Here is a 27,898-nt window from a genome sequence, read left to right as displayed (position 1 = left end):
CTATTTTGTAGGTCACAGCCATACCTTGCTATCCCCGGGAGACTGGTTCCAGCATCTGAGGCAGATTCCGGCTTCTGCGAATGTTCCAGTCCCGTAGCCAGTCCTCCATAGGCGAAGGTTCAACCAGTTATTGCTCACCATCTGCTTCTGGTTGAGTCCTCGGATGAGGAACCCACAGACATGGAGGGTGGAGCATCTAATATGCTTTATATTTGGTTTTGGCGTGTGCAGAAAGCGTTCAAGTACATTTATTCTAGATGGGTGTTAAAAATAGTTAAGTTTTTTCCCTATAATATATGAAGAAACAATTTATAAGGTATCAATCAATCTCTGGGCTTCCTGTGTGGCACTAGTGGTAAAGAACCCATCTGCCAATGCAGGAGACAGAAGAGTTCAATCGCTGGGTTGGGAAGATCCCCTGGAGGAGGGCATGGCAACCCACTCCAGTATTCTTGCCTGGAAAATCCCATGGACAGAAGGGCCTGGCAGGATACGGTCCACGGGGTCACAAAGAGTTGGACACGACTGAAGTGACTTAGCACACACACAGGCAGTTAAACATTCATTTTCTTATAAAGAAGAATCAAGTCTAAGTATTTTAAAGACCTTTTCATGGAAGGTAGCTTTGAGGGCGTGTGAATAATGCTAAGAATAGGATTTAGACTTTCCATCTCAGTTTAGTTGAGTCTCTCAGTTGCGTCCGACTCTGCAACCCCATGGACTGCAGCACACCAGGCTTCCTTATCCATCACCAACTCCTGGAGCTTGCTCAAACTCATGTCCATCAAGTCGGTGATGCCATCCAACCATCTCATCCTCTGTCATCCCCTTCTCCTCCCACCTTCAATCTTTCCCAGCATCAGGGTCTTTCCAATGAGTCAGTTCTTCGCATCAGGTGGCCAACGTATTGGAATTTCAGCTTCAGCATCAGTCCTTCCAATAAATACTCAGGACTGATTTCCTTTAGGATTGACTGGTTTGATCTCCTTTCCACCTCACTCCAGTGTAAGCTCAGGAAAGTTTGTCTGATGTCTTTCTCAGCTGTTTTCACAGAGGAGTATGACACATGGTTCCCTAACACTCTCTCAGAATAATTTTTGAATTGAACTGAACGTCCATGACACAGCGATAACCAGCAGGCACCTAGGCTGGTTGTACATGTTTGTCTGTATGTGCATGCATGCTGGCATGTGTATATGTGTGGTCACATGTGTGCACGTGTGCGCTTGTGTGCCTGCATGTGCTTGTGTGCATGCACACGCATGTGTGTGTGTGCACATATGACCGAATGTATGCTTGCACATGTTCTCATGCCTGTGTGCATCCATGTGCTGGGACAGACTGAGCTGGAAGAGAGACCTGGAGAACAGACAGAGTGAGTTGTATTTCCAAACATGGGTGGTGTCTCAGCTCTGACGTTGGCCCAGCCCTACTGGGTTGGAGGGCATTACTGGCTCTATCTTAAGCCAGGATTCCCTTTCACCCACTGCAGACAGAGCATAAAAATATCTCCAGCGGGTAGCTTTCCCAAAAGGGGGAGGCCCTTCACTTTCACGGGAAATACTGCATTTAAGGAAAAATAAGTCTCCTGGCGGGGCTGAGGTGGGGTTTAGCCACGACTGAGGTTTGGTTCCCAGGGTATCGGGGAGGAAGAGTGCCGAGCTGTCGTTGGGAAACCCGGAAAGGGAAACGTGGACGTTGCGCCTCCCTCTGATGTGGGGGGAGGTGGACCAAAGGACGGTGAGGTTCTCTTCTGGCCAAGTTGCCTGCAGATTCCTCCTGTGAGGTCAGCCTTGCCCCCCCACCGCCTTCCCCGCCCCCGCCCCAACCCTGCTCTGCTTCCTGCCGCAGCCACTGGGCACCTTGTCCTTTCCTCAAGCAGCCTGATTTTCCAGCCACCAAAAATAACAACATTTGATACCAGGCCTCTGAAAGCTTTGGCTGGGGTCATGTTTCCAAATTCTTGACTCGAGAATTGTTAAATGAGAACTCCTATTTTTTTTTTTCCAGTCAGGCTATTTTTTTCCTCTTTTTTTTTTTCTTCTTCTCAAGATGTTGGGAGAACCCCAACCAAGGAATCAGTGCTTAATGGGTCACAGGGTATAAATAGCAGTGTTGAGATCGTAACACAAGGCTCTTTGTACTATCATGCAACTGAACCTTAAAAAAAAAAAGAAGAAGACGAAGAAAAAAAGCTTCCAAACAGACCAGTTAACATACCAGCCTGGGGACTGGGGGCGAGGGAGGGGGGCAGCATTGCTGAGCACAAGCTTCATTCTATATTTGTCCATGCCTGCATTCCACTACTGCCATCTATTTACAGCCTGGCCATGTACACAGGATTCCCTATTCATTAAACATGGATTAAAAAAAAAAAAGATTCTGTATGTATTTTTGTTCTGCTGAATAGTTCACAGACATACATGAAGCCAATAAAGTCAATCTTAACTGCAAATCCTGAGTCTGGGCTCGCATCCATGGCTCCTAACTCTGTAATTGTTATTTTACTTGTTAACATGAGGCAACTTCTTCTCATCCATGAAATGGGAACAAACATAGCTTTGCTCTAAGTGACACATAGTGTTGTTCTAAAAATTAAGAGAGAAGATCTGTGGGCTTCCTGGCTTTGAGGCACTTTAAATATGAGATATTATCCTAATTAAACTAAATTTTCATCATGGGGTCAGTCCTTTAATGAAGTTAAATGGGAAGATCCATTAATTTGCTATCAGTCATTGTATTTGGAGTTCCTGAGGGATCCTGAAAATTGATGAATTATGACAAGCCCAACGGTATATTTCTGGCTGATTATGGCAAGCCCTGGGTGGTATTAAAAGAGATGCCAATTTTTATGTGACAGTGAAATTCATAGTCTCTAACAGAAGTATGATTATACCAATGAAAGGGACCAGGCTGAAGGGCATGTGACTTAGCAGCTGACAAGTGCAATAATTCTCAGAATTTTGTGGCTCAAAATGTGTGCTGGCTACTAAGAACTGGGATTTTAGAAATAGAAAGTTCAGGTTACAAGCCTACTGGGCAGAAACTCGAACTCTTGGTGCTGGCAACGCGCCCCAGGCACTCAGGGGTGGGCCAAGGTTCTGCCCATTCAGTGTCCTGTGTTTAAATTCTGAGTCTGTAAGCAAAAAAAAAAAAAAAAACTTGTTGGAAGCATTCCCTTACCTTTTGGAAACTGCAAAATAAAATCTCCTTTGGCAAAGAGTCTCTTTCTTTTGTGGGCTCTCCTACAGGGCTTCTTGGGCAGGATTTACCTCTGGGCTGCCATGACCCCAGTTCCCCAGTTGCCTGCTGTCCATCTTCCCGTGGGGATGGTGGTTGGGGGTGGGGGTGGGGGGGCAGGGGTAACACTGTTGTTCAAGTCCTTGGATTAACCAGAAAATTAGCAGGAAAACAAAACAGTAGGGGGTCAAAATGGGCTCCATACCACACGGTGAAAGTATCTCGGAGATGAAGCTGCCTGTTAATGAGGTTTAGAGTTTCAGCAGCTGATGTTTGAGTTGGGTTGCTAGGAGAGAGAAGCAAAGAAGGGTACAGGCAGCCTTGTTTACCCCTAGCATTGGCCTGGAACCCGGGTACAGGCATATTCAGATACCAAGGATCACACGTTGAGCACGTACCAGGTACAGCTACAGCAGGAAGCATTTTAAATAGATCGTTTCATTCAATATCCACAAACGTGCTATGAGACCAGTGCTTTCCTTATGCCCGGTCTGCATAAGAAAACAGAGCCCTAGAAAATAACTTGTCCAGACTTCATGCTGCTGCTGTTGCTAAGTCGCTTAAGTCGTGTCCGACTCTGTGCGACCCCATAGATCTGGGCATGGGATTCTCAAGGCAAGAACACTGGAGTGGGTTACCATTTCCTTCTCCAATGCATGAAAGTGAAAAGTGAAAGTGAAGTTGTTCAGTCGTGTCCAACTCTTCGCAACCCCATGGACTGCAGCCTACCAGGCTCCTCCATCCATGGGATTTTCCAGGCAAGAGTACTGGAGTGGGGTGCCATTGCCTTCTCTGACTTCATAGTGAGGCTGAATTTGAACCCAGACTATTGGATGTCCAAACCTAGGGGGTTACTGACTTAGCTAAACTTCCTTTTTGCATAGCTGTAGACCCAGGTTCAATCCCTGGATCAGAAAGATCCCCTTGAGAAGGGAACGGCAACCCACTCCAGTACTCTTGCCTGGAGAATCCCATGCCCAGAGGAGCCTGGCAGACTACAGTCCATGGGGTTGCTAAGAGTCCAACATGACTAACACACACACACACGCACACACACACCCTAAGCCTAGTGCAAATGCATCAGGGCTCTCCCAGAACCAGGCAGGGGTGGGGGTGGGAATGTCTGAGATGTTCAGGGATGAAAGGTCGCAGTGTTACAGACTGAGAACTGGCCCCAGAGGCCAGGGCTCCAGGCTCCCGACTAGAGTGTCTGGCAGCCCCACTGGACCTAAATCAGGAACATCTGAATGGCAGATTTGAGCCCAAGTGTCCACCACAGCCTGTCTCTCCTCCACGCACAAGGCACAGAAGAATGCTGCCTGGCCCAGAGCTGTGACTTTGGAGGGAAGATCTGAGTTTACTTCCTACTGATGCCGTACACTGATGAAAAGAAAATCCGTACTTCACGACTTTGTATGCACCCAGAAAATAGCATTTAAAAGTATCCTAATCGGTAAAGATTAAAAAAAAAAAGAGCCTGTGTTCTTTGGCTCAGTTTGGTCCTCTGATGTGAAAAAAGCATGTTCTCTGTGTCTTAGCCTCCCGGGAGCTACACTGCTTAACTTCTCTAGGTCTCTGGAAGGACTACAGCCCTTGCCTCTTACATGTTGAGCTTTGAGACACAAATTTTTTTGTTTCTTTCTTTTTTAAAAAAATTTTGGACACACCAAGGGGCTGACAGCATACCCATGTCTTTGGGAGTGAAAGCTCAGAGCCCTAACCACTGGACACCAGTGAATTCCTGAGACACAAACTTCTAATCCTGACTCATGCCGCTCTCTGCTCCTGCAAAAAAAAAAAAAAAAATCCTGAAGTCTTCGAAGGAACTCTGAAATTTTACCCTCTTTAATCCTAATTCAACACAGCATCCATGAGTTCCCTGTAATGGCTACTTCAAATGCTTTCCTCAGGCTTACTGCTCCCTTCTGTGTTTATCTGTGAGCTTCCCAGGCGACGTTAGTGGTAAAGAACCCACTTGCCAATGCAGGGGACATAAGAGAGGGAGGTTCATTCCCTGAGTTGGGAAGATCCCCTAGACAAAGGCATGGCAACCCACTCCAGTATTCTTGCCTGGAGAATCCCATGGACAGAGGAGCCTGGTGGGCTACAGTCCATGGGATCACAAAGAGTCAGACACGACTGAAGCGACTTAGCACACACACACACACATGTTTATCTGTGTCTTCCCAATAGACTGAGAGCTTCCTGAAGATCCCCCAACCCTATCTTACCCGTTTCTGCCGTGGCGCCCAGTGAGGAGCCTTGTATACATACAGAGCACACACGGAATGAGCAGGTCAGTGGAGGCAGGACTGAACACGTGATGCTTATGCAGCATACGTACAACCTACAATTCTCAGGGTAGAGGACGGAGAACACCTCCTGAGTGCCCAGAACGTCCTGGTTCAATTCTGTTCCACCACACCTCGCACCTTGCCGGGAAGCCTGGCCCATTTCCTGCTGGATGTGCTTTGCATCACCTATTACCATCCTTGCCTAACCCTGGGGGCTGGGGAGGGAGGGCGTGTTCTTCTTTTTGTTCTGAAGTGTGCCCAGCTTAACATCAATTCATTTTTACTCACATACCTGGGCATTTCTCCCAAGGTGAATCTTGCTCCCCTTCACACAAATGGACAATATTTGCATCTTCCACGCCCTCTTCCCATCCATGCCCTAAATCAGACTGGTCTCCAAGTCTGATCTACTTCTTTGTTGAAATGGCTCATCTACTAGCTCCTCTGTGCTGCCACACTGGTCCAGTTCCTCAGAATCTGGTGGCCTGTCAGCGGCCCTAAGTCCACATACCTGAGCCGCAGTTCCATCGTTCATGAAAACCTCTGCCCCGGTGACTTCCCACGGCACTGCTGCATGACAGACACCCTTGGACCCCTGATGTCTTCTCATACATGAGTTTCAGGGCCTTTGGAAATTCCACCTGATGCTATAGTCAGACTTCATGTTCCATCACTCCCCAGTAATTATCTTTCAGTTAGGAGTCACAGATTCTGCTTGGTCCCCAAATATGTGACGCTTATTTTTGCTCCGTCTGATGTAGTGGTCCCCCCACCTCCAGGGTACCTCCTGGAACCCATCCTTTCCATGAATCTTTCTTTCCCTTCTGTCACCAGCTAGACTTGCTCCCTTCTTTGAATCTTGCAGCCAAAGTATGCATCAGGCCTCCCTTGACCTGCTTGAATATCATTTTAGTGGGATCCATAATTTAATGTATATTAGTTCAAAATTTTCAAGTAGATTCTAAGTTCTTTGAGAATAGGATCTGAGTCTTGTTCTTCATAATCAGTATCTGCTGGAGGGAAGGACTTACAAAAATTGTGTCATATGCTTGTGCCTAGGACTGCCTAGGTTTTAGAAAAGGCAGAGGAACCAGAGATCAAATTGCCAACATCCGCTGGATCATGGAAAAAGCAAGAGAGTTCCAGAAAAACATCTATTTCTGCTCTATTGACTATGCCAAAGCCTTTGACTGTGTGGATCACAATAAACTGTGGAAAATTCTGAAAGAGATGGGCATACCAAACTATCTGACCTGCCTCTTGAAAAACCTATATGCAGGTCAGGAAGCAACAGTTAGAACTGGACATGGAACAACAGACTGATTCCAAATAGGAAAAGGAGTACGTCAAGGCTGCATATTGTCACCCTGCTTATTTAACTTATATGCAGAGTACATCATGAGAAACACTGGGCTGGAAGAAGCACAAGCTGGAATCAAGATTGCCGGGAGAAATATCAATCACCTCAGATAAGCAGATGACACCACCCTTATGGCAGAAAGTGAAGAGAAACTAAAAAAGCCTCTTGATGAAAGTGAAAGAGGAGAGTGAAAAAGTTGGCTTGAAGCTCAACATGCAGAAAACGAAGATCATGGCATCCGGTCCCATCACTTCATGGGAAATAGATGGGGAAACAGTGGAAACAGTGAGAGACTTTATTTTCTGGGGCTCCAAAATCTCTGCAGATGGTGATTGCAGCCATGAAATTAAAAGACGCTTACTCCTTGGAAGAAAAGTTATGACCAACCTAGACCGCGTATTAAAAAGTAGAGACATTACTTTGCCAACAAAGGTCCATCTGGTCAAGGCTATGATTTTTCCAGTGGTCATGCATGGATGTGAGAGTTGGACTGTGAAGAAAGCTGAGCGCCGAAGAATTGATGGTTTTGAACTCTGGTGTTGGAGAAGACTCTTGAGAGTCCCTTGGACTGCAAGGAGATCCAACCAGTCCATCCTAAAGGAGATCAGTCCTGGGTGTTCATTGGAAGGACTAATGTTGAAGCTGAAACTCCAATACTTTGGCCACCTGATGCGAAGAGCTGACTCATTTGTAAAGACCCTGATGCTGGGAAAGATTGAAGGCAGGAGGAGAATGGGACGACAGAGGATGAGATGGTTGGATGCCATCACCGACTCAATAGACATAGGTTTGGGTGGACTCCGGGAGTTGGTGATGGACAGGGAGGCCCAGCGTGCTGGGATTCATGGGGTCGCAAAGAGTTGGACACGACTGAGCGACTGAACTGAACTGAACTGAGGACTGCCTGACTTTGCTGAGGAAAACTGGAAAGCGTTTACAGAACATTGTATCTATTTTTTCTGGGAAAAATCAGGGCTTGCAATGGGGGTTTTGTTTGCATTGACTGCTGTTGCTACTTTCTTCCATTTCTGCTTTTTTTTTATTTATTAAAAAAAATTTTTTTTAAGTTTTTGGCCATATCATTTGGCCACTTGGCCATACCAGGTGGCATGTGGGATCTTAGTTCCCTGACCAGGGATACAACCCACACCACCTGCACTGGAAGCCCAGAGTCTTAAACCACTGGACTACCAGGAAAGTCCCCATTTCTGCTTTTTCCTCCTTTTTTTTCTCCTTTCTCTTTTTATTCATTAAATGTCTGTTATGCTTCAGTCCTTTTTCTGTAGGCTATAAGGCTGCCAGATCTTAAAAACACGATAACAATCTAAAATGCTCACGGCCTTACCATATAGGATGCATACAATGAATGTTTGTTGAATAAATTAATTAATAAAACCTCTGGTCTCTAGAATCCATCAGATCCCCATCTTATTGAAGCCAAATGCCTCCTTCTTTGTTCTGAAAGCCTAAACTCTGGCTTTTCAACGTTTTAGTCCCCTGAGCACTTCCTTCATTGCTGTTTTTCTGTTTTCTCCTCTTTCTTCCATCTCCATTCTGCCCTCCTCAATCTTCTAGTGTCCTCTTAAAAATGATTATTTAGCTTTTAAAGCATCCTCTTATGGCATAAAGTTCCATGATTATTCATTACAATTGTTGGACATTATCATATTTGCTGTAGCAAGAGGCAATCCACTGAGATTAATCAGTGTGAAATGTGCAATTTATGAAATGACCTCTGTATACCCTAAGAAAAAAATGTAACTCATTTATAAGAGATGAGGTTGTTGGTGTAGTTATTACTAGAACCTCCAAAAGTGATTGTGTATATTTTCCAAAAAAAAAAAAATCATCATGCCTTCTGGATTGGAGCTGCAGAATGAAGGTATGCGTGGCAGTGGTATTGTCTTAAAGTCCCTTGTGTTGACTTTGAACCCCACTCTGCATCCACCAGGGAGCTGTCAAAGGACCTTGAGTAATAATGTCACATATCAGGATACCTAGCACTTCCCCAGTGGCTCAGCCATAAAGAATCTGCTTGCAATGCAGAAGATGCAGGAGGCGTGGGTACGATCCCTGGGTGAGGAAGATCCCCTGAAGGAAGGCATGGCAATCCACTCCAGTACTCTTGCTTGGAGAATCCCATGGACAGAGAAGCCTGGTGGGCTACAGTCCATAGGGTCACAGAGTCGGGCACGACTGAAGTGACTGAGCATACACGCAGGCATACACGCACATCAGGATACCCCATGTTGTTGGATTACACTGCTACATCCACAACAGAGTTAAGGAACCTCTAAGGGTACCTCTTGAGAAAACCAAGACAGGAATCAGGATGAGAAAATAGGAAATATTCCATAGGAAACCTAACTGCAGGCATAGACAGTCTGTGTTTAAAGCTAATAATTCATGTTTTCCTTGTGATAGCAATTCTACATTTTATTTAGCATAGCAATCACCCCAATTGATTCATAAAAGCAAAATTGCCTAATCAATGGACTAGAAATACAGTCACTGTGAATATAAATTCTTTCCTCTTCTAATGATCCCAGGCTAATCGTTGCAGTTCTTCTGGCTCGTTTTCCTGATTAAACCAGGAGAATAAAGACAACAGGAACATGTGACTCCTGCATTAGCAAGCTAAGCCATGAAGCATGAGAAGAAACCAGTGAGTGAAAGGGGGATAGTGAGTCTAGTATAATCCATTCTGCGGCACACACCTTACCTAATATTTGCTATATTGATAGCCCCCCTCCAACCGCCAAAGTGTTACTCTTAAATATTGGGGGAAAAGGGGTGGGGATTTAGAGTTAGCAGATCTAAATTTAAGTAGAGGCTTCTCTTATTTACTATATACAATAAGTCCCCTGCATATGAATGAATTCCATTCCAAGAGTGTGTTCATAAATCCACTTTGTTTGCAAGTCAACAAAGTTAGCCTAGGTACCCAACTAACACAATTAGTATAGTACTGTACTGTAATAGGTTTATAATACTTTTCACACAAATAATATATAAAAAAACCAACACAAAAAGTAAAGAAAACATTTTTAATCTGAAAGCACAGTACCTGGAAAAGTGTAGTAGCACAGTACAGCAGCTGGTGTACAGAGGCTGGCTCTCACATTAGCATCTTTGGATTTTTGCAACTTGAAGGTCCTGGTGGCTCAGTCTGTAAAGAATCCACCTGCAATGCAGGAGACTTGAGTTCGATCCCTGGGTCAGGAAGATCCCCTGGAGGAGGGCATGGCAACCCACTCCAGTATTCTTGCCTGGAGAATCCCATGGACGGAGAAGCCTAGTGGTCTACAGTCCATGGGGCTGCAAAGAGTCAGACATGACTGAAGTGAATTAGCATACATACATATATTATATATATATATATATATATATATATATATATACACACACACACATAAATATATTCCTGCAGAATTTTTATTATTTTTCCTCTTTTTGCCAAATTTTTTTTTAATAATAACAAATTCCAGATGGGAATCTCAGAGACAACCCCCTCCCCAGGGACTGCCCCCACAAGCTTCCCAGTCACCTTCCTCCTGCATTCTTTGTCCCCACCAAACCATCCCAACCAGAACAGCGTGACTCACTCCTCTTGGCGGCATCACAGCCCTACTCGAACGCTGACAGTGGTAAAGTTGGCTGCTAGTTCAGTCCTGAGATCACTCCCTTAGCGGCAGGGAGGCAGTTTAGAAACAAGGAAGTCTGAAGTGAGCACACAGCTGCCAGCCTGTTGGCCACCACCAACCCCTCCATGCTGGACTCACTCTGCCCTGACATACAAGGGAACACACCTCTCTTTCTGGGCAGCTGTCCTCTCTGCTGCCTATGACCCCACAGGCTGAGACCACTCAGCCCCAGTGGGCACAAGTCCCGTAGGCTGCAGCACTACCTGTGCCCTAGACTTGGGCACTGCAGCTGCAAGCTTTAGAGACTTAGCAGCAGCAGCAGCAGCTTCAAGCTTCAGAGACTGACGCAGAGATCTAAGGTTATCGTGCACATCCAGACCACCCCTTGGCCACTGTGCAGTAGCTGCTTGTTTGGCTGGGATTGATCCTACCCCTGGCTCCAGGGAAGACCCCAAACTAGACGCCAGTCAGGGAAATCTCATACCCTTGCTCTGGGATCAGTCAGGGTGTGGGCAGACCTAAGCCAATCAGAGCAGGCTATTCCCTTGGCCACATGATGTCAGGAACAAGCCAAGCAGAGACAAGCTTGGTGCTCTTTCTGCTCTGTTCTGGGAAGGATGCGACTGCTCTTTCCTCTTGGGTGTGAATAAGAAAGCATGTCAACCATCTTATAATCTTGGGGGAAGCCTGCCTGAAGATAAAATCAACACAGGGAAGGTGGAGCCAAGAGAACCAGGGAGAGATGAGGTATGAACCTGAAGTGAGTCAGACCTCAAGCTGGTCTGCTGTGGATTCTTCAGTTACAAGAGCCAATAAGTTCCCCTTAGAGTTGAATCCTGTTTGAATAGATTGTTTTTGTGACTTTGCATTTGAAAGCATCATCTCTGATAGAAGCATCACAACCTGGGGCAGCCAGAGGAGGGGAAGAAAACTCGGAAAGTGGCCATAATGATTATTTTACGTGTCAACTTGACTAGACCACGGCACCCAGTTGTTTGGTCGAGTGAAGGGTAGTTCATCCACAGGCTCACCCAGTCCTGATGTTGCTGTGAAGGTACTTTCTGGATATGATTAGCAGTGAAATCAGTAGACCATGGGTAAAGCAGATTGCTCTCCATAATGTGGGTGGGCCTCGTCCAATCAGGGGAAGGGCTTAAAAGCCAAGACTGGGGTTTCCTGAGGAGGAATTCTCAAGACAACAACAAAGATACTCCACCTGAGTTTCAGCCTGCAGAGCTCAGCCACCATGGTGACTTGTAAATACATTTATTATAGTTCAAGAAAAAGCAGCCAGGCAGCAGTTCCCATATGAATCATCCTACATGGAACTTTTAGCCCACACTGAAATAAGACAGTGTACAGGCCTCCTTCACTGCCCTTCCATGTTGTAATACCAAGGGTACTTCCAGTCTTGTGAGATCTGCCCAAAGTAGTCAGCCTCCTTAGGCATATAAACTCTGACTTCTTTATCTCTTGTGGCCTTCCAGTGGGAACCAGAGGGAAGGGAGGCTCACCCACAGACTCCCCTCTCCTATCAGCCTTGCAGGAAGGACTCTGCATTTCTCCTGGGACCTTTGACTTCTTGGCCCTGATCATGGACCCCAAGGCACACACCTGACCATGGCAGTTCTTCAAGGAAGGGTAGAAATGTGACCCAGTGACTTGTAACTGCACCAAAGCCAGGAGAACCTGTTTCTAGACAAGGCTACATCCTGAGGATGAGCTTGAGATTTAGGGGAAAGTCTTGGATAAACACTTCATAGACAGAGAAAAGTTAATCAGTGATGTTGTCCAGAAACTAGTCTCAGTCTTGATATTTTTATAAATTAAACATAAGGGGAAGTAAGTCCCTGAATTCATGACTCAGGTAAATCTTCTGTGGGTAGAGGGATCCTAAGTTAGGTAAAAGTCAGCATTTTTATGCTACTTTAGAGCTTACAGCACATGTTTGTGTACATAATTCTACATTAGTTGCTGCTGCTACTGCTAAGTCGCTTCAGTCATGTCCGACTCTGTGCGACCCCATAGACAGCAGCCCACCAGGCTCCCCCGTCCCTGGGATTCTCCAGGCAAGAACACTGGAGTAGGTTGCCATTTCCTTCTCCAATGCATGAAAGTGAAAAGTGAAAGTGAAGTCGCTTAGCTGTGTCCGACTTAGTGACCCCATGGACTGCAGCCCACCAGGCTCCTCCATCCATGGGATTTTCCAGGCGAGAGTACTGGAGTGGGGTGCCATTGCCTTCTCCGTCTACATTAGTTAATTTAGGATAAAACTGGCCTTAACCCTTGCTGCTACAGAGAAGCAGAATCAGAACTGAAGCATCTATAGATGTCTCCAAGCCACCCTCTCTCGGGCCCCTAGAATACAGTAGCCTTCCTTTCTTTTCTCCCTCAGGGCCAAGGATGGATGGGACCAGTAGAAGTCAGGCAGAGGAGGGCCCTGAAGACTTGCATCAGAAGCCTGATGGGCAGAGTTTGCAGGCACAAGAATGGACAAAATGTTGGAAATCCATATTCCCATCGAGAGTGACAGGGGAGGGGTCCATGGAGTGGGGGCTTGGATAGAAAACTCTGGAGTTTGGAAAGGTTTCAATAGCCATTTAAAGAAGGACTATCAGGGACTTCCCTGGTGGCCCAGTGGATAAAAAGTCACCTGCCAAAGCAGGGAACCTGCGTTCCAGCCCCGGTCAGGGAAGATTCCACATGCCGAGAAGCAACTAAGCCAGTGTGGCATGACTACTGAAGCCTGCACGCTCTAGGGCCCGTGAGCCTCAACTACTGAGCCTCCAAGCTACAACTACTGAAGCCCGGCGCCTGGAGCCCACGCGCCACCACAAGAGAAGCCTGCACACCGCAACTAGAGAGTAGACCCCGCACTCTGCAACGAAAAGCCTGCGCTCAGCAACAAAAACCCAGCACAGCCAGAATAAAGGACAACCAGAGGGATTCCAGACATAGAGGACCCATGGGAAAGACCTGAGTGGTGAGGTCTCAGGTGTTGGCCGAAGGATGAGGGGATGAAGTGATCACTCTCCCCACCCTCTGATCCTCTCTGTTTTAGAATAATTAGACACTATGTTTATTATGTGACTATCCCAAGGAAACTTTATAAATCACTTAGCCCTCACAAGAGACTTATGAAATGGGTACTCTTTTTCTTGCCATTCTACAGATGAGGAGGCTAAGGTTTAGTGACATCTGAAACTTGGCTATGTCTGAGGACATAGCCAAGCTGGGGTGGAGCCAGGTTTGGAATGAAGACAGTTATGTCTTTAACCACTTCGACCCATTAACCACTTCTCAGCAAAAGTATTGCTGTTGCAACTGCCGCTAACCAGCTTCTAAGACCACCTGGGCTGTTAGGTGAGTCAGACTGTCTTCCTCTCTCTTGCCCTGCCAAGAGGAGATGGAAAGCTGGAGTGAGTGCAGCCAGCCCCCACTTTTGCCTTTTTTTAATCTTTTGGCCTCGCTCCACAGCACATGGGACCTTAGCTCCCAGACCAGGGATCAAACCTGTGGCCTCTGTATTGGAAGCGCAGAGTCCTAACTGGGCTCAACAGTGTCTGTAGGATCCCTGTGCTTGCCCTTTGACCCAGTCCCTGCTGGCGGGCCCTGCTCTGTGACTGGCTCCCCTCAGCTTCCTCCTCGGTACAACCTTCCTGGGTAATTTCTCCTCATGTAGGCTAACCCTGTTTTCACTGTATCTTATAAACACATTTTTATGGTTCTTATTTTTCACCACACTTTCCTCATTAAGATTAGAGACTAAATGGATTCCTTCAACAACTATTTACTGAGAGTTCAATATGCCACTCGTCATTATGACACACTTATTACATGCCAGACATCATAGTATGCACCTTATATACTCCTGTCAATTCGTCCCCTCAACACCTCCACGAGGGAAGTAATATCCTTAACCCATTTCACAGATAATTAAATGGAGATTGGAGGGTTAAATCCTAAAGGTTAAAAACAGTTGGAGCTGGAATTTTTGCGTAAGCAGTCTGATTCCAGAGCCCACATACTTTACCATGAAATAGATTTATGGAGAGAAAGAATAAGTGAACTGAGTGAATAAATGAATGATTCTGACTGATGCTGATTCTTCTCCTGTGATTCTTCCTCTCCAAGCTCTCATTCTTGTACACACAGTCTCTTTTCCTTTACTGCTTACAATTCAAGTTGTCCATCTAATTCCACTGAAGTCTTCAAACCCTCAGTAAACATGCAGACTGACGATCAGTGCAGTCTGGTACCAGCTGACACTCAACTCAGGCAATGTTGGTCCCAGAGACCCTGAATGAGCTCCTTCCAGGACTACAAAAAGTTCATGATTACTGAAGGCTTACTTATGGGCCTAAAGGTCCATGTGCAGAAAAGTGTAATTCCTAATACATGGACACAAAATGATTTTTTAAAATAAATCCAACAATTTTACTGAAGTCAAAGTTCAATGTAGGTGTTCTTTTATTTTTCATCATACATCATTTTTACTGATTATCTTAAAAGAATACAATAGGTTCCATCACATTCTCACTCCCTCAGGTCTCCCCTCACTCACCTGCCACCAGCCATACAAATATCATCTTTGCTTTTAAAGCCATACATAGACGGAGGGAGACCGTTCTGGTGGGTTTTAGGTAGGCTGACCCTTCAGTAAATAAATCTGAGCAGAGAACCTTTTAAGGAAAACATTAATTCCCTTTATTTGTGGTCTATAATTTTATTTCATTTTATTTTCAATAGAATGATATATCCCCCAAGGTGTTGATAACTTCACAAACCACCTGATGCTAAGCTCTACACCCAGTGGCAGTCCCAAGTACAGGACTCTTGGGATTCTGGCCTAGGAGAGAAGATGTATCTTCTGTGTGACAGCAGGGGGAGCCTCTTCTTACCAGTGTTTCAAAACTGTTTGCTGTGACCCCCTTTCATGATATAACCAGAAGTCAACATTTAAAAAAAAATTTTTTGTGTGTGAACCATTTTTAAAGTCTATTGAATTCGTTATCATATTTTTTCTGTTTCATGTTTTGGTTTTTTGGCTTTGGGGCATGTGGAATCTTAGCTCCCCGACCGGGGATCAAACTTGCACCCCTTGCTTTGGAAAAGAAAATCTTAACTACTGGACACCAGGGGAGTTTCATTTTTAGTGGCACACACTCACTGCACCCAAGTACCTAACGCCTACCACACATGCCCAGTGCTTTCTCATAGCTGGCTGACATGAAAAATGCTATCATAGGGATTGTCCAGTTTAATTCCTTAATCCCTTTTCAGGTAAGTACATGGTCATTTTAAAAATTGCAAAATAGAAACACTACATTAACTGAATTACCTGAAATGACCACACGAAGCCCAAGGTATCTGGAGACTCCCTGACCTTTATTCACTGTTTTTGTGTATCTGGAATAGAACTGGACAATTCTGAGGTGTGCTTTCACAAAAACTTGAATTTGTATCTCTCAACATAGTTTCCCCTCAAAGAGCTTTGTGAAGGAGCAGAGCAGGCTGCGAGTACAGGGCTGCTGTGTCAAGACAAACAGGCTCCAGCCAGAATAACTTCCCAGGAATCAAATTTCCACCGAAAAGGCTTCCAGGTTCCTCGATAAAATATATAAGGAGCGGACTGTTTTGTATGATTTCCATCTCAAGCTTCTAAACTGGTTTTCGTGCCTGTTATCTAGAAAGAAAAATAAGGTGATGAAGGAAGTCTTTTAGTAGGGTTGTGTCTAGGTATTCATAAGCCTGGAGCAAGGATTTATTCTTTTTTTTTAGATTCCTGTCCATCTTCTGCAATCCTTTTTTAAACAATGACCGAAAATGTTATACAACTCTTAGATTACAGTGAAGTTCCTACGCCCCTGCTCCAAGGCTAGTAATCAACAGTCATTTTGTTAAAAGGATGGGCTCATGCTTATTATTATTATTTTGGAAGATACTGCTACAGAGTATTAAATTCAATAATTAACAAAAATCAGAAGTTAATTAATTGGTGGCACCTCAAGGGTCCACTAGTAGAAAAAATTTTTTCTAAGGTATAAGTTTTTCTATAAAAAGACAACTCCCTTTCAGCAGTCAGTTGTTACAGACTTTTATCTGACTTGGTAGTACCCACAGGTGTAGTACCCACACCGAGATCTACTTAATAAATACATTTGTATTAACATGTACCGTGCATCAGTGTTTTTTGCTAATACAGTTGCCCCTTAAACATGAGTGCTTACTCCACCAGCATGGAACATATGCCTTATTATAGCCACAGTCTTAAAAAAAAAAAGGCAGCATCATGATTTCCAAAAAGGGAGTGTGACATTTGGGGCCGCTCTTGTCATGCGCCATCTCCAACTTAAGACAAATCCACCCTGTACTGCTTGGCCCGCGCAAGGACCCTCGCAGGCGGCAGGCACGGCTGTTGCCGACGCGCGTTTGATCTTTTCTGGGCAGCCGAGGGCTCGCCACACCCCTGGGCTGGCTCCCGGGTCGCTTGCTCGGCCTCGCTCAGCAGGAGCCAGACCTTTTACTTTATTTGGTCCACCACGCGGTGACCGTCCAGGGAGCGCGCTGGCGGCGACGCACGGCCTCGCGCCCGCACATTCCTCCCAGGAACGCCGGCGGGGGGCGCGAGGTATCAGGCTCGGCAGGGCCGCGGCTCCCCTCTAATTATAGCCGCCGCAGCTGGCTCGCCCATGGGCCTGGAGCTCAGTGCGGGATGGGCCACGGCGGCCTTACGAGGCGGGTGCGCCGCCACTGCTTCCGGGCCCGAGCCCGGCCCCGCCCCGCCGTGGCCCCGCCCCGCCCCCGGCCCCGCCCCCGGCCCCGCCCGCCGCTGGGTCCCGCCGCGGGGTCGCGCGGATCCACGTGCGCAGATAGCGGCGCGGGGAGCAGGCGGTGTTCCCGTTTGTGCTGCCCGGGAAAAATTCTAGAATAAATAAATACGGGTGCGGCGTGAGTCAGGGTGCAGCACTGGAAACCACAGCAAGGTCTCCTCGTGGGCGAAGGCCTTTACGCAGGCGGCTGGAGAGTCCGGGAGCCTCCGCCCCTTTCCTTCCCCTCGAGTAAACAGGGCTTGGCTGAACCGGCGGTTGTTTTCTTCCTTTTAAAAAACGCCATTCTGAGCAACCATAAAAAGTGAAAAAAGATCTACAGTTTGACAGTTACGACCCAGCTCCCATATTCTCAACCGGCCTCTTGATTTGTATGAAGAAAATGGTGTCCCGTGGCCCCTTTCGTGCGTGATGGTTGCCTGCTGGACCTAATTAAAGCGCTTTGAATATAGGCTTGTGTTCCTATGTCATAATTCCACCAAAGTTCCGGATGTAAGCTCCGGAAAAGTCGGTTCTCTATAGAAGAATTTAGCTCTGACTATACTTTCCAACTCCTGGAAAGAAACCAACTCACCGTTAAATCTTGACGGTACGTGCCCTTCATCCAGAAAACACGCACCCTACCTGCGGTATCGACTCAAAGCTCCAAGGACGGTGGGGGCTATGGCCTCTCAGCTGTTCAAAGCCTAGAATGATGTGCCTCCTTAATAGGTGTTAAATAATAACAGCGGCAGCCCATATGGTGCTTGTTAAGACAATAGTATTCCAAAACTTCCCTAATGACTGTGACCCTCCTGTGAAATTCTGATTTCAATTGTATGTGGGTTACAATAAATCTTTATCTTTTATCACCGAAAAAAAGCTAATCAAATTGCTGTTTGGAGGCTGGAGTAACAACGTGGGTTAAGGCATGCAGCAGCCTCTTTCTACTTTGCAGCTCTCTCATGCTGTAGAGAACATGAAGGGCCCAAGGCCAAAGCTGTGTGTAAAGAAATGCTGATTTATTCAAGTCGTAGACAATCCTTACTCCTACGTTTCACTTCTCTGCACAACTCTCACTGGTACGGTTTAATATTTTAAAATCCTACGATAAAGGAAAATAAAGCTCAGTGATTTTGAGCTTAAAAATAATTTGAGTTAAAAATAATAAGAGTAATTTGAGTTACAAAAACTCTTTCCATACATTAAAATAAATTTAGGCCCTTCGCTCCGGGGAAATGTTTCAGGATTTTTGTTTTTCTTGGCGAGATAGCCACATCTACAGTGCAAAATATTCTGCTTGCACTGTCACAGGAAAACTGTTTTCTAAATGGCAGAGAAATACACGACCCAAATATTTGTCTCCCAACGTTGCTACCTGAGTACACAGCAAAACATGACTTGTGTTGCTCAAGATGCTGCAGTCCCCTCAAGGGCATCTGAACTTCACCGGATAGTAATGATACAAAGAATGAAATAGCAGTTGCTAAGTAAAAGTGGTAAGTAATGAGATCTACAGATTATACAACACAGTTCATTTCCCCCCAAATATAAACTATATTTAGAAACACTGAAATGTGACATATTACTCTATACAGGATATATTATCTCAGTATCAAGGCCTTCTGTCGAATTGCTGGAGAAGGCTCTTTAGATTATGCGATCTAGCTTCTAAAGTCTATTCAAAGGATGAGATCAACCAGTACATTGCAATTGAAACTAGGAATCCTGTAGTCTAGTCTGCAGACCTTGTCTGACCTAGGAGAAAAATCATCTCCTAAAAGGATTTTCAAGGATGACTTTCGTGATAAATTTTACGTGCACTGAAGAGTTCCTATCCTATGGTTTTGAGTTTTAAAGGGCTATTCTGCATTTTCTTTTTAAAGCAGTGTTTTAAGTTTTTATTATAGTAGAAACTGTTCATACCATTCTAATAGGATTGTTCTATTAAGGAGACTTTACTTCCATTGTTTTTCAGATTAAAAGAACAGCTTTTAGACCCAATGTCCAGATGATCTGCCTACAGTATACTTTTGCCCTGAAGTACCTTTTTTGTAACTTGCACGGATTGGTGAGGCTCAGCCCCACAGAGAAGTGCACAATATCCTGTGACAAAGACCAGTGAAATCTACATCTGTATATTTCATATTCTGTAATTAAAAAAATAAGTTATACCTCAAATTAAATCAAGCACTGTAAGTTGTATTGACATGGGGAAGGAACAAGTAACACTGATGAGTTAAAACAAACTTCACCATTAAATTGAGTATAAATGATTCTGTTAATGGTAAATTGGGATAGTGTGGCTATCCCTAATTATGGTCTTATCTGAGGATTAATAAGAGAAATCCACAGATAATCCATAAATCCAGTCATTGTCTATCTTCCAACTTCTTAAGTAATTTACCAATTGATTTTTTGTGTATTTTTGTGCCTTTTAAATGCCTGTGTGGGGTTCCTAACATTTGAGGAAAATGCAGGCTATTAACAGAAACTGCAGCAAAAGATCTAGACAGTTGACAATCTGAGAAGTTACACCCGTTTTTATTGAATTGTAACCAGTTGTAATCAGTACTATTGCTGTCAGAGGCCTAAGCAGTGGCACTGAAGGAGTTAAACAACGTCCCCACTCCCACCTCACCACCCCCCACCCCCATTTCTAGAACCCCAGATGATGAAGTAGGCAAATCTGTATTCCATTCATTGTGCCTCTGCCCTTGGTCTGTGACAGAGGAAAGGCGTGTCCTCACTGTTCCCTATGAAGAAAAGGCAAGCAAATAAGGGTGACTCAGTACTTCCAGTGGCCTACACACGACTGAACATTTTTCTGAATGATTCCACGTATACACTTTGGAATCAGGAAGAGAAACATTCTAGTCTTCACTAACCAAATAAAACCATCTATAAATCATACGTAAAACAAGTTTGAGTAACGGGGGGACTTAAAAAGTCTAGGAATTAAAAGGAGCTCCATGTTTTCCCTTCAATTTTTTCCCAGCTTTGGGGAATAAACAAAGACATCTGCCACATCAAGGGGTCAGATTGGTGTTTTTTTTAAAAAAACTGGAAACAATGCAATCATCACAGTTTACTTTGGGAGGCGCTTTTCAAATTATAAAAATGACTTCTGCAAGCTGCACTATTTTCAGTTTCACTGAAAATAAAATTTAGCACCTTTAAGAAGACTAATAGTTTAGCAGTTCTTTTAAGCTTATTAAATGGAACATCACAGTGTGTATTATAATCTAGAAATAACTTATTAAGGATACTGTTTCTTAAAAATGCCCTTAAATAGGCTAATTAAAAATTCATTAAAATGCATGGACTCCTGAAGTTACTGGGCCACCTCTAACTATGCATTAACTGTTGCTGTTTAATTTAAAACATATAGTAAGTCTATGTGTACCTGATCTTAAACACTGTAGTAAGTTTCACAAGTTCCTTTTGTAGAGAAGTCTGCCAAGCCATTAATCAATACGAGTAAAAGCTGCAAACATCTAGGAAATTTCTTACTATGTGATAGTAGACAGGAGTTTGTTAAAAATATCTTTATCTCGGTGCTTTCCACCTTTTATCTCCATTTATAAATTTAAGTTTCAGAGCATCACACGTGGCTTTGGCTCGTGACTTTATTCTAAAGCTTTCCTTTCTCTTTCGTCTGCAGTGAATTTTCTCTGGCCCAGCATCGCTGTTTTCTTCCACTGCTTTCCAGTGAGCAACTCCGTGTCTTGACAGTCTTTCCAATGTCATCACTATCTTCTCTTTCCAATCTACTATTGCAGAATGGCAGGCTGAACTGCAAGTTGAAAAGTAAATAAGTGCTCTTCTGGCTGTACTTTGTTCAGCTCTTCTCTTTATCTGCTTCCCTATCCAGTTGCCCTTTCCCCAGTCCCTAGCACTTTCTTCCGCCTTCCATCAGTTGCCTTTTTGTTCCATGTCTTTTATCTCCTCCCTTTCTCCTGCTGGTTCAGTCAAACCCCAGCCCCAAACCCACACATCCTCTGGTCACATTGCCACTGGTGATTAAAACAAGAGCCACTCTAAGCTTAAACAATTAAAAAAGGCCTCAGAAAATGTTCAGTGCTCCCAATTTTATTTTTATTTAATGCTAAAAGTTAAAGAAAAAAAAAAGTACTGTAAATCTGACAAATGACAGAATGCAGGTGATATTTCCATAGCGTGATTTTAAAATAATGTTGATATCTGAGATTACACTCACTTTAGTTGACATGAGTTTCATCATATATAGAAAAAGTATCACCTTCAACTTAAAAAAAAAGTAAAGGTTAAAAGGTGGCACACTTTTAAAATACTTGGTGGCCAAGGAAAGGTATCTAGTAATAAAGTTGTAAACCATGTGTACGTTCTTATAACTTTTAATGTGAGGCCACATGAAAGACAGTACATCTGTTAAATTCTATAAATTGTTAAAGCAAAAAAGGGGAAAGCTTCAACACCCCATCCCCTAATATTCTGAGTATTAAAAGCACAGCTGAAATATTAGGATTTGAAATCTGATACTGCCCATGTACAGTAAGTAGCTTTCTGACATCTTTATCCAGCTGTGGAGAATCTCTGCACTGTCCTCAGTACAACAAAGAATCAAACCCATGTCCCAGTGCTAACTTTTTAACTTCAGAAAATGCCAGAGAAATAACCCAGACCAACACTTTGCCAGCTGCAAGCCTTCTATAAGGCCACCCAAGGGCCAGTCGGACTCTTATTTTTTAATAGGAGTAAACTCAACATGCAGCCCTTTAAAGCTGTTTAAATTCTCCTCTTGAACACCAGCACAGAGAAACCATAGGTTGTCTTTTCCACAGCTGGAGAGACTTATTCAAAACAGCAGGATGGTTCTTTATTAATCTTTTGGAAAGCTTATCTGTATAAAGATTGCAAAACATACAGATAGCTACCACAAATTAGGTCAAATGACTGATCAACTTGTAACGTCTATGAGGTCAAACTCCAGTTTATAGTAAAGTGCCTAGATACACATTTATACAACAGACCATAATAAATTGAATTCTTTACAAATGTCTTTATGGGCATGTAAAATCGACTGTGTTTCTGCATGTGTGCATTTACATAAGAGAAACCAGTCTGATCTGAGTCATAGATATTCCAATTTTTAAAAAAAAGTGTAACAACAAACTGGTTAATCATGCAAGTCTGTTTGTAATATAACAATGACCGGTAACATGAATTTGCACAGCATTAATAATAGGTGCACTCATTAAAAACACCATGAAAAAAATACTGTATTTGGTGCAGTATCTGATTTTCAAGTGTTAATAACTCGACCATTAAAAAATATTTGAGCAATTTAAAAAAGAAAGACAAAAACACAACTGAAAAAGTTAATCCAAAGTGGGTAACAATCTGTATTTTCAAAGTAAAAGCTCGGTTGTGAACCATACACACAAGTTGTAGACCTCGAAGCCATGATTCAGCCTAATTATAGGGCCAAGTTACAAACACCTGAACATAAAAGGATTTAAAGTAGTGTAGTGTTCCTGTCAATGTTAAATCATAACAGCACAAAAGAAAAACCAGTATCACTGTGAGACAACTATTTCTAATAACTGATGATTTATTGGTTTAAAAAAATCATTTTACTGATGCAAAATAGTGATCAAAAGAAATTAGTTTACAAAAGGCTTCTAAAAATAGTTTGAGAGGTGGGGCCTGTCTATCATGTAAAACTGTTTCTTTAATTTTCGCTAGTTTATCATTTTTGTCCAGAAGAACAGTATTATTCACTTGGTATTTCAAACGCACGTGAGAAAGAAATGACAGGTTTCCTCCACCACATCTGGGCTGTCACCGATGTGCCCACGGGCGGTCCTGGCAGCACCTCCGCTGTTACTGTCATTGTGCCATCCTGTATTTAGCACTCACTAGGGACAGGGTGTAGGTGATCACATCAACAGCAACAGCGCTACGGGTAAACGATAAAACAACAAAACACCAAACGGAAACGAGACCAATCCCACAATCTCCAGTTCACCTGGACTGTAACTTCTTTTCAATTCTTTTCAAAGGAAACGACCACAGCAACGACAGACAGAGCTCCAGGGGGTTTCAAAAGATCAAGTGGCGCTGCAGAGCCAGGCTCCATGCAAAGATGGCAGTGCCATCTTGTCCCCACCAACAACCGTTATCACTGTCTTGAGTCACTGGATTGTGTATTATGTAACCAACTAGCATGCAGCATTGTCATCTTACAACTGATCACATGGGCAGTGAACAGTGGTCAACTCTGCCTTAAAAAAAAAAATCACCCCCCCCCAAAGTAAACCCCCCACACAGTCCTGAAAATCTCTCAGCAGCAACTCTCAGGCAGTCATCAATAACCTAACAACTGAACTTTAAGAACAAAATCGAGAAAGATTCACAATCGATTTCCTGTTACTCTAAAAGGGCAATGTTTGGGGGGAACTTGGTGACATTTCTCAGTGGCATGCCCACTTCACAACACTGCCCCTTTCCTCATTTCCTTTCCTTCTCCACCAGTTGGCCTTCAGCCTGAGAAAGGGGCCAGCAGTAAAGAATAACAGACAGTAAGGCAATCTTACAATGTCAGAAAATGTATTTGGCTTTTTTTTTTCTTTTTAAAATAAGTGCATACAAATACAGCTAGAAGCGTTTCTGCTTTGCCAAGTGCTCTAAAAAAGCAGCTCAAGTCACAGCCTACATTGAACGGTAACTGTCACCAGAATAAAGCACAAAGATATGCTAATAACGTTAACAAAAGAAGAAAATGCTTTTATAAGTACATACCTTTTGTCGTCAAAAAAAAAAATAGAAACACATGTATTCAAAAAAATCAAAATTATACAGCCATGTTTATGAAGTCTACATTTCCCTTGTCTTGGATATATATATATGTGGAGATATATATACAATTCAAGCAGTTTTAGTTAAGATTAATCATTGGGTTTTTCTGAAACCGGAAAGTCACGAGTCTCTCTCTTTTTTCACTTTCACATCTCCAGCAAGGATGGTTGCAATCTCCCCTTGCATGAAGGCCCAGGGGACATTGGAGCCCACAAGAGGGCATTTTTCCCCACTGGGACAATAGACCTCTCCACTAGCTCCCTGCTGTTTGATGCTTTGTCTGGAGCAGGGGAAGCAGAACTTGTGCGAAGGAACAGAAGGGCACTGCACAAAGTGGGTGTCCTCCAGCCGCTCATGGCAGAGGGTGCAGCACAGTGGGGCGCTGGCGGCCAGAGAGGAGTCCGGGAGGCTGGCGGGGTGCACTGGCTCCAGTCCTCCGGCACTGCCTGCCCCCTGGCCCCCCACCTCTCGGGGGCCCAGCCTTCTTTGGTTCATAGAGGACGGAGAGGGTGGACTGCTGCTGTTCCGTCTGGTGGTGGAGTGCACCTGGTTGGCATCTTTCGAGGCATGACTGCCCCCTGCATTGTCTGCTACTAAAATCAGGGCTGCCATGGGGGACTGGCCGTTCTGGGCCGCTTCAGGCGGTGTGGTCCGGTTGGAATGAGGTGAGGCAGTGGGTGGTGGTGGCGACACAAAAGAGGATGTAGGAGTAATGGGGATCTTGAGCCCTTCTGTGGATGTAGACAGCCACGGCTGGGCCTCTCCATTGATCTTAGGAGGCCCAACTTCACCTTCTGGCTCAGGAGAAGGCTTCCTTTTCCTTGCTGTTCTTGCAACTGGAAGAACAAAGACAGAAAAGGGGAAAAAAAGAAATAAATGAACGTGCACTAAAAAGGATCTTTCTTTCACTAACACACAACACAACCCTCTGAAGAATTTCTATTCTCCAAAAGCTCGTACAGAAAAACCAAGTTTCAAGAGCACGTGCAACTTAAACCACTTAAGACTGAGAAGGCTCTGAGGCAGTCTAGCAGTTTAAAAAAAAAAAAAACGCACGGAAAAAGGCACGGACAGCACTGCCTGTTTTTCCACACGCCTGCAAGTACCCAGGCTGCCCTGTGCACATGAGTTAACGCCCCCCCCCCCCTCAGGTTAAAAGGTGATTGGTGCCCTCATGCTCGCATCCAGGAATGTGCTGGGAAAGGAAAGCCCTGTGTCGCTGCCTATCGGTCCATCTGACTCATCTCTGTTATGCTGCTTCAGCAGAGGAACACGTTGCCACTAAGCACTGGTTCCGCCTAGAGCAGATCAGGAAGTTGGATGTTTGCTATTTCTGGGCCGGGGGAGAACGGCCAATAGGAAGAGCACCCCCTCCTCGGCTCTCAGGCCCCGCTTCGCCCCTAGACCCCCTCACTCCACAGCCGCCCCTACCTGCTTTAGACCCGTTGGCCCCGTTGGCCTCGAAACCCAACAACCTGCCTGCAGTCAGGGCCGGCTCCTTCTTAAACTTGCTCTCGAAGGGCGCCGAGTGGCCGTGCTGGTGCAGCGCCAGCAGCGTGTCTCGCACGGTCTTGGGCCGGTTGACCCAGTCCTGCTCGCCCGGCCCGCGGCCTTTGCCTGCGCCCTCGCTGCCCAGCTCGGCCGCCCCGGCCGCGGTGGACAAGCTGTCGGCCGGGCCGCGATGCGAGGCCGCCGGCGGCTGCTTCTCCTTGGCCGCCGCCTCGCGCTGCTCGTGCTCCGCGGCCGCGCTACTCGACACGGACGCCGGCCGCTTGTGGGCGCCCATCTCGGCGGGCTGCGCCGAGCCCAGGCCAGCGGCCGCGGCCCCGGACACGGCGGCCAGCGAGGCGGCCGCACGGCCGCCCAGGCCGAGCGCGGCGGGCAGCGGTGTGGCCGAGCCGTTCATGAGCGGCACCAGGGTGGGCGGCACGGCGTGGCCGCGCCGCGGGTTCGGGCTCTGGCGGTTCAGCTCCGGCGGCTCCTCCAGCTTGGAGAAACCGTTGGGCACCAGGATGCCGTTCACAGGCGGCGGCTGCGGTGTCGGCGGCTGGGCCAGGGCGGCGGCCGGGCGGCTGCCGCCGAAGTCGGAGCCCAGGCGCGGGGGCCGCTCGGCTGCGGCGGCCGCCAGAGGGTAGCGCTCCAAGGCCTGAGGAGCGCGCGGGGCGGCCTCGGGGCCGCCGTGGCCGAGCTGCTGCTGCTGCTGCAGGAGAAGGTCCTTGGCCGAGAGCGGCGGCGGCTTAGCGGCGGCCGGGGCCGCGGCGCCGGGCGGGGAGCGGCCCTCCGGGAAGCAGCCGTGCGCCCGCTTGAGCTGCCGCGCCGTCTCGATGACGAACTCGACGCGGTCGGCGCCCTCGTAGTTGACGCAGCCGCGGCACACGGGCTCGGTGAAGTCCCAGATCATGGCCCAGGGCATGCGGGGCAGGTCACACAGGTAGCATGACTGCCGCCTGGACGCGGCGGCCACCGCCACAGCCGCGGCCATGTCCGAGGAGCCCGCGGCGCCGGAGGAGGAGGAGGAGGCGGAGGAGGAGGGGGCGCCGCCGCTACCCGCCGGCACCACGCGCGCCCTCCTCCCCCCCCAACCCCGCGTCTCCCCCACCAGCGGCGGCGGCGGCCGCAGAGGCGGCGGCGGCGGCGGCAAAGTCCGCGAAGGCTCGGCGCCCGCGCAGCGCCCCCGGTGCACGAGGGGCGGCGGGCGCGGGGCGAGGGGCTGCAGCCGCGGCAGCACGTCCCCCCGGCCGGCGCGGGCTCGGGCGGACGGCGGGGCGGCGCGGCGCGGCGGGCGCGGCGGCGGCGGCGGGGTCTCGGCTGGAGCCGCGGCTGGCCTCCAGACCGGGGCGAAGACGGGCCGCGCGGACGCGGAGGAGCGCAGCAGGTCGCGGCGGCAGCTGGCGCGGAGTGCGGGGCAGGGGGCGGGGAGGTTGGGGGGGCGGGGGGCGGGGGGCGGCCGCCGGGGCAGGCTCAGCCCGAGCGGCGGGGCATGCCGCGCCGGGGCGGCGGCGGCGGCGGCCGGGCGGCGCGGAGCTCGGACGCGGCGCGGACCCCGGGTCGCTCCGCTGCTCTCTCACAGCTCCTGGCGTCGCCGCTCTCCAGCGCCCGCGTCAGCGCCCAGCCCGCCTCAGCTCCGCCGCCGCCGTCGCTGCTGCTGCTGCCGCCGCGGCCGCTCCACTTCTACAGACTTGATTCTTCGACAGCCTCGCAAGGCGCCTGCGCGGGCCCCCTCCCCTTGCGCGCGCGCCCGCCCTCCCCCGCGCCCTCCCTCCCCCTCCGCAGAACGGGCGCTGCTGGGAGAGCCGGCTCCTCTGCTCCCGCCCTCCCGTCCGCGCCGCGGCCTGTGTCCCCGACGTGAACGCGTGGCTGGCGCAGCTTGTTTCCCTCCACCCGCTCCGCTACCTCGACCACTCGGGCCGAGTTTCCTCCCCTTCAGGTCCGTTTAGACCAAACCGTGTAAAACTCGTGTTTTGAAAAGCAAGGCTACTTTGTAACTTGGTTCTGTCCGTTTTAAACATCTTTTAAGGAGCTTTATTTGAACTCTTCGGCAAGTGCTTTTACACTCGCATGTGTTTTGGGGAGGACACAGGCGCCGCCGGTCCCCTGAAGTTTTACTAAAAAGGGCGTGCTCTTAGGCCTAGGATCGAGTCCACCCGCCGCTTCCCGGACCCCTTCCGAGAGGGAGCAGCAGCGCCGCGCGATGCACGCCGCTCTGCCTCC

General features: G+C 47.0%; 1 protein-coding gene and 1 long non-coding RNA gene across 3 annotated transcripts in view; both read right to left on the bottom strand.

Moving 5' to 3' along the window:
* Positions 1–17,269, bottom strand: part of LOC138986123 (uncharacterized) — a 48,717-nt gene extending 31,448 nt beyond the window's left edge. Inside the window, exons 1-2 of the long non-coding RNA XR_011463019.1 lie at positions 15,880–17,269; positions 9,962–10,212 (exon numbers count right to left, since the gene is read on the bottom strand). This is a non-coding gene — a long non-coding RNA (uncharacterized lncRNA). The remainder of the gene's footprint in view (positions 1–9,961; positions 10,213–15,879) is intronic.
* A 4,154-nt stretch (positions 17,270–21,423) lies between these two features.
* Positions 21,424–26,669, bottom strand: IRF2BP2 (interferon regulatory factor 2 binding protein 2). 2 transcript variants are annotated; one of them, XM_005901790.3, is made up of 2 exons: positions 25,619–26,669; positions 21,424–25,023 (listed from the first exon to the last, which is right to left on the bottom strand). In XM_005901790.3, exons 1-2 carry the CDS (start codon positions 26,667–26,669, stop codon positions 24,308–24,310), a joined length of 1,767 nt encoding a protein of 588 aa, XP_005901852.3. In that variant the 3' UTR covers positions 21,424–24,307. The 2 variants fall into 2 exon arrangements, with proteins under 2 accessions (XP_005901852.3, XP_014335622.2); XM_014480136.2 differs by having other exon boundaries at positions 25,667–26,669.
* Positions 26,670–27,898: the final 1,229 nt, after the last annotated feature.

Source organism: Bos mutus, chromosome 28, assembly GCF_027580195.1.
Source record: "Bos mutus isolate GX-2022 chromosome 28, NWIPB_WYAK_1.1, whole genome shotgun sequence".
NCBI classification, from domain to species: domain Eukaryota; kingdom Metazoa; phylum Chordata; class Mammalia; order Artiodactyla; family Bovidae; genus Bos; species Bos mutus.
The sequence above is the reverse complement of the archived record's forward strand: the minus strand, read 5'-3'. Positions and strand labels throughout refer to the sequence as shown.